The sequence below is a fragment of the Aulonocara sp. 'chitande type north' Nkhata Bay genome, linkage group LG1 (genome assembly GCF_057382095.1).
Source record: "Aulonocara sp. 'chitande type north' Nkhata Bay isolate Kocher_YH1m ecotype deep benthic linkage group LG1, A_spYH_male_GT1.1, whole genome shotgun sequence".
NCBI lineage: Eukaryota > Metazoa > Chordata > Actinopteri > Cichliformes > Cichlidae > Aulonocara > Aulonocara sp. 'chitande type north' Nkhata Bay.
Window position 1 is genome coordinate 29,773,700 of NC_141344.1, and position 10,488 is coordinate 29,784,187.

The 10,488-nt window shown below is 43.4% G+C and overlaps 1 protein-coding gene across 11 annotated transcripts in view; it reads left to right on the forward strand.

Annotated features, from left to right (window-relative positions):
* LOC147339323 (transducin-like enhancer protein 3-B) overlaps positions 1-9,827 on the forward strand; it is a 28,688-nt gene extending 18,861 nt beyond the window's left edge. For all 11 annotated transcript variants that reach the window (XM_086292507.1, XM_086292514.1, XM_086292524.1 and 8 more), the window contains 12 exons: positions 267-389; positions 847-897; positions 1,306-1,461; positions 2,353-2,491; positions 2,963-3,135; positions 3,728-3,804; positions 3,897-4,146; positions 5,027-5,274; positions 5,405-5,552; positions 5,734-5,884; positions 7,822-7,898; positions 8,390-9,827. In XM_086292507.1, the coding sequence (XP_086148633.1) occupies positions 267-389; positions 847-897; positions 1,306-1,461; positions 2,353-2,491; positions 2,963-3,135; positions 3,728-3,804; positions 3,897-4,146; positions 5,027-5,274; positions 5,405-5,552; positions 5,734-5,884; positions 7,822-7,898; positions 8,390-8,497 (1,701 nt within the window). In that variant the 3' untranslated portion in view covers positions 8,498-9,827. The remainder of the gene's footprint in view (positions 1-266; positions 390-846; positions 898-1,305; positions 1,462-2,352; positions 2,492-2,962; positions 3,136-3,727; positions 3,805-3,896; positions 4,147-5,026; positions 5,275-5,404; positions 5,553-5,733; positions 5,885-7,821; positions 7,899-8,389) is intronic.
* The last annotated feature ends 661 nt before the right edge of the window (positions 9,828-10,488 follow it).

A 10,488-nucleotide genomic window follows, 5' to 3' on the forward strand; every position in this document is an offset into this window, starting at 1 on the left:
ATCTGGCAGAAAAGAGTTTGCTCTACATCACAGGCTCCACTCAACCGATAACTCCATTCATTTGCAATATTGGGTTGCCAAGACAGCAGCTTAAAGTGCTGAAAGATTGTTTCAGAGATTTATTAAAATGCAATTCTACATAATGCAACACACCGTAATGTCCTCATAGCTCTCTAAGCACATATAGTTCAGGATATTTATTGTTTTAAAGAGACTAAAAGGGAACTGGAGACTGATGTGGTCTGTCTGCATGTTCTTGTTGGCAGAATAACTCAGTTTCGCCATCAGACAGCCTGCGGGCAGCAAGCGAGAAGCACCGCAGCTCATCAGACTATGGTCTCGAGTCCAAGAAACGCAAAGTGGACGACAAAGACAGCATGAGCAGATATGTGAGTGTTTGTTTACTTTTCGTCCAAATAATAAAAAAATGATGATGTTTGTAGCCTGTTTCGTTTCAAAATTTACCTTTCAATTGCTAATTGCGGTTTTCCTGGAAGGGTATACCTGAGTTTATTCAGTTAGCTTAGTAATGAAACTTACTTAACGCTAAATGCAAAGTTTATTATGTGCATACTGTTTCTATCCACAGACTTGTCTTCATATTAGTTAAAATTAATGCCAGGTTGCAAAGTTCTCCCAAAGACACTTCATTGAAGATGTAAATATTAGAAACTGTGGCAAAGTGTTACATTTAGCATTTTGAACTTTTCTCTGTGTGCAGCAAATAACCCTGTAGCTCATTCATTCTCAGTCTTCACATCTGGTCTGTCAAGAATGTGGACCACTTTGGTTTATGCTGTAATTTTTGCCGTCCCAGTGAGCTAACCCGTTACTCCGTCATTTCAGGACAGTGATGGAGACAAAAGTGATGACTTGGTGGTGGATGTCTCCAATGAGGTAAGACTGCAATTAAACTGAGCTGCTCAGTCACATTTTTCAGTGTGAAGGCTGAACACAAAACTAAACACAGCTCTCTTTTGTCTGCCGAAGCCTCAACACCTTTCCACATTGCCAAAAAGTCTATCAAAATATTGGTTGTGTGCGATGAGTGTGTGTTTACTTGCTGTATTTCTTTTGCCACTCATGCAGAAAGTGCGACAAAGAATACAAAGAAAAAGGGGGTGACAGGTGAATGAGAAGTGCGTGCATGTGTGTGTGAGAAGGAGAATGTGAACGTGCATGAGTATATTTATCTGTGTTTGCACATGAGGCCCCGGTTTGTTTGACCTACATGTACATGCCAGTGGCTTTCCTCCAGTCTGTTTGCTCAGTCTCGCTCTCTGTCTGTCTCATTTAACTCTGTAGGATCCGGCCACCCCTCGAGTTAGCCCCGCTCACTCCCCTCCTGAAAACGGGCTGGATAAATCACGAGTCCTGAAGAAAGATGCTGCCCCCAACAGCCCCGCCTCTGTCGCCTCTTCGGGCAGCACGCCGTCCTCTAAAGCTAAGGACCACGCCCATGTGAGTGTCAGTGACATGCTGCAAGACTAGAGAGAAGCTGAAATAAGGAGGTTACAGCGGAAGGGCAGGGGAGGCTGAACTGACACACTAAAGAGCATTTGTCAAGTGAAGTGGATGTCTGTGTGAAAGACTAATACGCAGGCTTAGCAGTTAGCTCTTATGCGGGGCTTGCGAGGGCAGAGGGTAGATGCACTCTCAGGAAATCAAACCCTATGGCTCAGCCCTCTCAATCTCCTTTATGGCTTACCCAATAAATGGTCATTTCTACCTCGGCCTCAGGCTGTAAATAACCCAGAGACACAGCAGCGGGGGAACTGCTGTCTCTGTCTTTTTATGCTGCAACTCATCTTCTCTCCTTCCAACTCCCACTTTCTCTAATACTGAAGTGTTCACTGACACGGCTATGTTAGTGAAATGTTTTTTGTAAAGCTAAGGATTAGGATAGCTTTTTAATCCACATCATCTCTCTCCACCTATAATGTCACTAGGCTAAACCCCCACTTCTTCAGCCTCCCATTTGCCAAACATTGAAGGATTTGGATTAATTATAAGAGGTGTTTGGGACATCATCTTGAATGTCTAGCCACTCCTAATAAGCTTGACTTCTAAGCAAAGGTTTATATCCGTACCCCCAAACACACAAACACACACCATGGCTGTAATGGAAGTGTCAGTGTTAGATTGGATTACCTCAAGCCGTCTACTCAGATTGTCACTCTGGATTTTCCTGCCAGTGAGGGTATTTTTGACTCTGTGGGGGATTTTGAACTCTGGTATGGATGCTGTTTGTGTGCCCATGTGTATGTGCACGCACATGTGAACTTACAACTTTCAGTAATAGGATCCAAATCACACTGAGGTTAAAAGTTGAAGACTATCTCTGTTTTTTAGAATGACAAGTCATCTACGCCAAGCTTGAAGTCAAACACGCCTACACCGAGGAACGAGGCGCCGACACCTGGAACAAGCACCACTCCAGGACTACGGCCTCTAACTATGGGCAAACCGTCCGGCATGATGGAGGCATTGGGTGAGTATCTGCAAGATACTGTTGTTTGTTTGTTTTTGTTTTTTTGGGGGGGGTTGTAATCAAATCATCCAAATGTCACATCCAGTCATACAGGCCCACAGGCAAGCCAGCACCGACTGGTTGTTAGGAAAAATGTATAGTTCCCAGCACCAACCACCATAACAACTAATAATTTGAATTTCAACTGAATTTGACTGGGGTCTTATTGGACCAAGGGGAAAAAAAATCTCCTTCACATTTAAAGTTCATTTTAAAATTTGACAAAAACACCTCACCCAAAGCTGCTCCCAATTCCTAACCCCCTAACCATGTAATGTAATGCAATTTTCAATGCAACCCTGCGCTCACTGTAACAAATCATTGTTTGATGCCTAACAGAATGAATGATTCTTTCTTCTATGAGGTTTTTATATTTATCTTTATCTGGGTTTTTTTGTTTGTTTTTTTTGTTTTGTTTTTTCTCTCCGTCAGCCGCGCCAGCCCTGCGTACCCCCCTGTCCATCGCCGGTTCTTATGCCACTCCCTTTGCCATGATGGGTCATCACGAGATGAACGGATCCCTGACGAGTCCTGGCGTGTATCCGGGTCTCATTTCCCCACAGATGAGCGCTGCAGCCGCCGCCGCCTACGGACGCTCGCCAATTGTAACTATTCCAGCTTCTATAAAGCATTTATTAGTGAAAATGAGGATTTATCACACACATCTGAATAAATAATGATTTGCCCGTTAGATAACGGCAGCCCTCGCGAACAGCTGTATTTATTATCCGCCGCTACATTAGGTTGTGTTTGCAAAATGACTTTGAGAAACTTGAGCATTCCTTCTGCATTTCCATAACTCATTGTGAATATTTCTGCTTGGCTGGCTGCAGCTTGTTGTGTGTACATAATGAGAAAGTAGAAAGACGGCCCAGCTCCTTTACTTTGATGTTGGCTAGTTAGCATTCTAAAGACTAGAGAAAAATACATAAATCTTGGCCTCAAATGCATCTCCATGTTTGAAAATCTCTGAGCCCTTCATTAGCATTAGCATGTGGGATGTTATAGCCTTGTGCAAAGCTCCGCTGTATGCAGTGAAGCTCAGTCTGTGCCTTTCAAGGGATTTGCCTGGAAACAATGGTACAAGGGTTCCCCGAGGCGTAAGCACCTAAAGCAAGGCTGCAATCCGAATGCTAGCTTAGCCTGATTTATCTTTGCAGGTTGTTTGCTAACTGTTCCGCCGTTTTGTTCATGCAGGCGGGCTTCGACCCACATCCTCACATGAGAGCCTCTGGGCTGCCAGCCAGCCTCACTTCCATTTCTGGAGGAAAACCGTGAGTATTTAGGTTTTGTGTTTAAACTAGATTTGCATTTAATGGATTGCTTGAACTTCTAATGAGCTTTTCCATTCCTCTCTGTTCTGCAGAGCCTATTCTTTTCACGTAAGTGCAGATGGTCAGATGCAGCCCGTGCCCTTCCCTCCAGATGCACTGATAGGGCCAGGCATCCCACGGCACGCTCGCCAGATCAACACACTCAGCCACGGGGAAGTGGTGTGCGCCGTCACCATCAGCAATCCCACACGTCACGTCTACACCGGTGGCAAGGGTTGTGTCAAGATCTGGGACATCAGCCAGCCAGGCAGCAAGAGCCCAGTGTCCCAACTCGACTGCCTGGTAACTTTGTTATTTCGTTAGAAGTCTCAGGAGGAGAAAGTGTGAAATGTGATTTAGATGCGTGTCATTAGACTAGCTGTTGTAAGGCTTCCAACCAGAGCACAGACATAATGCATTCATGTTTCATGAAGTCTGTGTGATTGGTCACTTCATTAAGAGTTTTCTTAAGCATCAAATGTAGCCTGACCCCACATCCCCCAGTAGCTTTCCTCCTGATCCCAGCAGACACAGATGTGAATAATTCAGCATAGTGTCTCACTGCTGTGCTGAAATAATCCTTGGTAAGGGGAGGGGGAGGGGGAAAAAAAGCCTGCTGAGTAATGATGTTCTGATTGGCCAACCCTGTCTGCCATTACCCAGCTCATTACTTCCTCCCAACTGCCTCCCGTTTCTCATTTTGATACTGTAGCTTCATGCAGTTATACTCGTCTGGCCTCCAACACCCTTAAGGTTCGTCCAGAGTGCAATCGGGTCTTATAAAGTCATCAGGGTGCTGTTTTAATTCCACCAAGAGCTCCCACGGTCCTATTGATCTGTCTTCTTGCTTTCTCGGAGCCTGGCCAACAGCTGCAGCCCCACACGTTCTTTCTGCATCTCTTGTTAACGCTGACATCCACATATTCGCTGTATCAGAAACAAGAGTCGGCTACAGTGTGAAAACTTGTCAAAGAAAATCTGCTTTTGAGTTTAAAAAAAGGAAGCCTTAAATTAATACACTGATGTGCGTCGCTGATGTCTTTGCTTTTCAGCAGAAATATAACCGTCTTCTTCAAATCACTAATTATGCAGATATTTCACATGTAGGAAAAAAAAACACAACACACAGATTATATCCAGTCATTAAGATTGGGGCGATACCCTGTCTTTGTTTATGCTCCAGAACAGAGACAATTACATCCGCTCCTGCAAGCTGTTGCCTGATGGCCGCACCCTAATAGTGGGTGGCGAGGCCAGCACACTGACCATCTGGGACCTGGCCTCACAGACGCCCCGCATAAAGGCTGAGCTCACTTCCTCTGCCCCAGCTTGCTACGCACTGGCTATCAGCCCTGACGCCAAGGTCTGCTTTTCCTGCTGCTCCGATGGAAACATCGCTGTGTGGGACCTCCATAACCAGACCCTGGTCAGGTCAGTACTTTGGAGCAGGGGATTTGTTTTAAACACTGCATTTAACAAAACGGCCAAACGTCAACATAAGACACCTGCATGGAGAACTTTCTTTGTTCCTGGTCTAATTTTTGGCATCTTGTTGTTCCAGGCAGTTCCAGGGCCACACGGATGGAGCCAGCTGTATTGACATCTCCCACGACGGGACCAAACTGTGGACCGGAGGACTCGATAACACGGTCCGCTCCTGGGATTTGAGGGAAGGGCGACAGCTCCAGCAGCATGACTTTACCTCACAGGTAACAAAAAGTGGGGGGAAAAAACTTTTCTGTACATCCAGTTATAGTACTGAGTAACCTTTCTGACATGTCTTAGGCATTCAGTTTAGAAGTAGCAGTTAAGGGTTGTTTTAATGATTCTGGTTAGGGGATTCTTGGCTGCTTTGATGTTGTTGCTGATCCTGCTCTGTGCTTGTTGCAGATCTTCTCATTGGGCTACTGTCCCACTGGGGAATGGCTGGCCGTGGGTATGGAGAGCAGCAATGTGGAGGTGCTCCACCACACCAAGCCTGACAAGTACCAGCTGCACCTGCACGAAAGCTGCGTTCTTTCACTCAAGTTCGCCTACTGTGGTAAGTACTAGAGGAAGAGCTGTTTATATATTACAGACCTGTGAGCAAGAAAGTTTCATTTCACTTTTATCTGGCAATTATAGTGTTTAATGTTTGAGTGGCGCCAGATTTTGGCATGAATCCTATACTCCCACACGAAGGACGGCACGACCAAATGAGGGATGTACATGAAATTGTGTGCTACTCGAGCTGATGACAACAATGCTTCCCTACGTGTAACAGAACCTGCAAGCAGGGACAGACATGAAGCAAACAGACATGATGATAGCGAAATGTTATGATTGTGCTACAAACAAAAGCTAATCATGCGGTGACTATACTTGTCTTTGCTTATAGTGGACGTGTACTCTAACATAAGTACCTGTAGAGCAGCAAGTGTAGTCATAGCAGCAGAGAGGATGAGTAATACCAGTGAGCTGCGCTCTCCATCCTTTCTCTTAATGGTTTATCCAGTTAAGGGTCACGTTGGCATGGAGCCTGTCTCAGCTATCATAGATCCACTTTAGAAATGACCTAGCGTGCAGGACTTTGGACAGCACGCAAGCACCACAAAGAAAAGGCAACTGTTGGATTCAAACCGCAAACTTCCTTTCTTCAAGTGGACAGTTTTCACCACTGAACAATCATGGCACCCAAACAGAGCCAGTTCATTTATATAAAAAAAAAAAAGGAACTGGCTTGTTTTTTGTACAAAAATATGTTAAGCTATTGTAATCTTCTTGTGTGTGTGGCAGGTATCACATACCTGTCGATGAGAAGATGTGGTCTAGATTGATTCTGCATTCACAATGAGCAACCATTGCTGATAACGGGGTTTTGGTACCAACAACCAGAATTGTATATAAAAAAAAAAGTCAGCTTGGGAATGCTTGCTTTAACATGTATTAGCAATGTTAAGAAAACATAACTGAAAAGTTAAACAAATGCATAAAATGTGAAATATTTAGAGACGCTTGGTGGTTAGTCTGCTACTCTATAGGTTTTTTTGGGGGGTACTGGTGAGAGAATTTGGACTCCTGACCTAACATCCCTGACCTGGCCGCCTGTTAAATGTGGTGAACATGGATTTTTCCGGATCTTTAACTTGTCTTGACAGCCGCTTGGGCTCGAAACCACATCTTTACACACTGCCTGGCCAGGATTTTGCAGTCTCTGTGCAGCTGGTTACTACTCTCTGTACTATAAAAACAAACAGGACCACCATTTGTGTAAATCCAGAAATGACTGAATGTGATTAAAGTGCTGTTTGTTTGCTTTTCAGAATATTTTTATGAACTCTTAATGAGTGCAGCTTATTTGTAAAAAGTGAAATGTGACACTTATGCAGCTCACATGACTGAGTCTGAATTTCAGGGGGTGAGGACTGTACGCGTGAACATGGGAGAAGTTACTTTACAAACAGGATCATTAGGGAAATTTGTTAATGCTTTTTAGCGAGGATCACTGTGCCTGTTAGGCAGACCAGCTGGTTTCCAGTTTGAGGCTGAGACAAATGAGGTTTTACTGCTGCACTTCTCCTAGAAATGTCCATATTCATTTAGTCTCCGAAGACCCCCCACAGCACCGTCTCATATCTCTGCCGCCACAGAACTAGTTCATTCAAATAAAGCTCACTGCTTCAGAGCTCGCGCTGTCACTAATTAAATCATTAGCCAAATAGTCAATTGGGTAATTAATCAGAGGGTGATTAAAATAATTATCTAAGAGGAAGTGGTGCGAGTCTCCTTCATTATGGGCATTTTATGATTGCTGGTGTAGTGGCAATTTTTCCCCTTCAGGTTTTTATGGCCATTGATGATGTTATTACAGTCACGTGTTGGCTGTGTTCTGCACAGCTCTATTGCAGGACTGAAGGACAGCAGTGACCATGTTTGTGTGTCTCTCTCAGCACACACACATTGGATTGTACTCTAAAGAGGTGTGTTCTGTGTTTGCAGGTAAATGGTTTGTGAGCACAGGGAAGGACAACCTGCTGAATGCATGGAGGACTCCTTATGGTGCCAGCATATTCCAGGTAACTGGATAACTACGAACACACAGCTCCAGTCGAAGGTTTGGACATGAAGGAGCGAGTGTGTCCAAACTTTTTAACTGGAGCTGCAGTGCAAAGAGAGGCCGATGGGTCCTAGAATAATTTTGGCTGGAAAAATGGCTAAATTCAGATTGTTTTAATCTCACACTGCACTTGTATACAACTCATTAGTTTTGTTTCTTAATTTTAAAATGCAAGCCGAGGCTTTTCCAGTTCAGATTTCTGGTTTATATTTTGTCCTTGAGCTAATGTGACATCAGCCGATTCTTCCTGAAGGACAGTTGGGCAGCTAATTCATGAGTAATCTGACTGAATTAAACAGCTGTGTACCCACATGGTGCTGAACAAATCACATAGTTTTCTCTCCTTGTGGTTAAAATATTGAGTCCAAGACTGAGAACCTGAAAACCGACACAAAAGAAATGATGACTTGGAATATTCAGTGGTAATCCTGTTTTCTTTTCTTTCCACAGTCGAAGGAGTCGTCCTCCGTCCTGAGCTGCGACATCTCAGCAGATGACAAATACATCGTGACAGGATCCGGTGACAAGAAGGCCACCGTCTACGAGGTCATCTACTAGAGAGAAAGAGGCTCCCGCTCTGCTTCAGCACTTCTACTGAGATTAAAGTTTTCTCCCTGACCAACCGTCTGCGGGCTGCAGATTTCTCAAAGTGTACTCGTGGAAATCGGAGGCGCTGTCGGCCTGAGGATGCTTGTACTGGAAAGAAATGAACTTTTTTTCGTCCTTTTGTCTTTGGGTTTATTTTTGGGTTGCACTTTTTTGATTTTTTTCTTTCCTCAAGAATATTTGGATGTAACCTGGTGAAGCAGCGCTTCATTGTGAGAAACTCCTTCCCCAGACATCTTGTGCAAAGTGTACATATTGGAATAAATAAGACATTTTATATATATTATAAAAATATATATATTTTCATGTCCTGGGTGTACTTGTGGTGATTTTTTTTTCTCCCCCTCCCACTCTGTTTGATATTTGAGTGGGACATGAGAACTTTTTAACAGTTTTGCGCTTTGTTTTTCTTAAAGCACATTCTGCAGGCTGATCTTTTTTTGGAAATCAGAGGAGCACCAAACTTGTAGATTTTTTTTTTTTTTTTTTTTTAAATGGCCTTTTTGTCACAGTGCTCTTACGGACAAAAATCACGGTTTCTGTGTGAGATGGAGCTTCGGCTGCTTTGGACTACTGTGGGATCGAACGGTGCACTATGATTCGTGAAAAGACATGGATGTAAATTTCATTCATATATATAGAAATTCTTTTTAAAGTGTACTAAGTGTACTGCTCTGTCTGTGCTATCTCTCCCCTGTTTGTTTTACCTTGTTAGTTTAAGGGAAATGGGGAAACATTTAAGCTCAGCCTAACCCTTGGACCTCAGTTGGCAGCAGAAGCACAGCGACGGGCACAAACTGAATGACAATGTGCTTTTTGCTAACTTGACGTAATGTGGATGTTGAATTGCTCCATTGATTTCCTGGCTACAGACCAAACTCAAACAGTCCAATCTGTGCTATTGGAATTACTCTGCCCTTTGTATCTTATCAATATTCCTGGAACGTGTTTGTTTGGCCGTGACGGGGAGACAGGCAGACATTTGACCCGACTGACTGCGCGGATTGGTCCGTCTACAGACGTGCTCGATGCCTGTAGATGCTTGTTAATAATAAAAAGAAGAATGAGGAGGTGGTAATGGCACTTAAATATAAACAGAAAAACTCAAGTTAGTGAATCAAGGTGGTGTAAAATTCAAACTGTGCTCTTGGTTCTTGTCAGCATTTCCCACAAGAAATTATGAATGGGGTGAAATGCACCAGTCCCCTCTGAGTAACACCAAAGTATGTAGCAAATGCTGTCGGCACTGAAAAGAAATGTACAGTTGTTAATAAAATCAATAAAACTGTTTTTCTAGACTGGCCCATTTCATATTGTTTGACCCAACGGTGTTCATCAGGTGTTCCCGACAAGCACCCGTGCATTGTGAAGGACTGCTCCGACACGCAAGCCAGCATCGCGGGGATGGAACTTTATAGGAATGCTTTGACATTTTGGGGAATTCTGCTTCCTGATAGCACTCTTACATAAATATGATGTTACAACCCACAGACTGTTAGCTTAGCAAACTGAGTGTAAACAGGGAAACGGCGTAGCTCTGATCAAAGGTAACTGTACACTTTGTTTGCTTTACCTGTACAAAAGGCCAAGTTTAAGAACAACTCGCGTGGATTGTGGTTTTCATGGAGGTCTGTGGGCTGAAGGTTACTTTTCTCACTGGGACTTTGTGGAGTCTTATTAGTTTTAAAGTTGTGTTCAGCTGAAAATGATCCTTCCAGAAAACACTAGCATGTTATTTTTACATTTAAGAAAAGAAAAACCATTTTAAACTGATTTCTAAAATTTTAGATTTGGTAAAATAATCGTTGGCTACTTTTGGGATCTTTTTTTTTCTAGACCTTTTTTCCCTGTCAGTATGTAGCATCCGCTCTGTATTTCTAACTTAATGGAAAAGGACTACTGAGCCGTCATTATAATTATTATAATATTCTAGCATCTTTAAG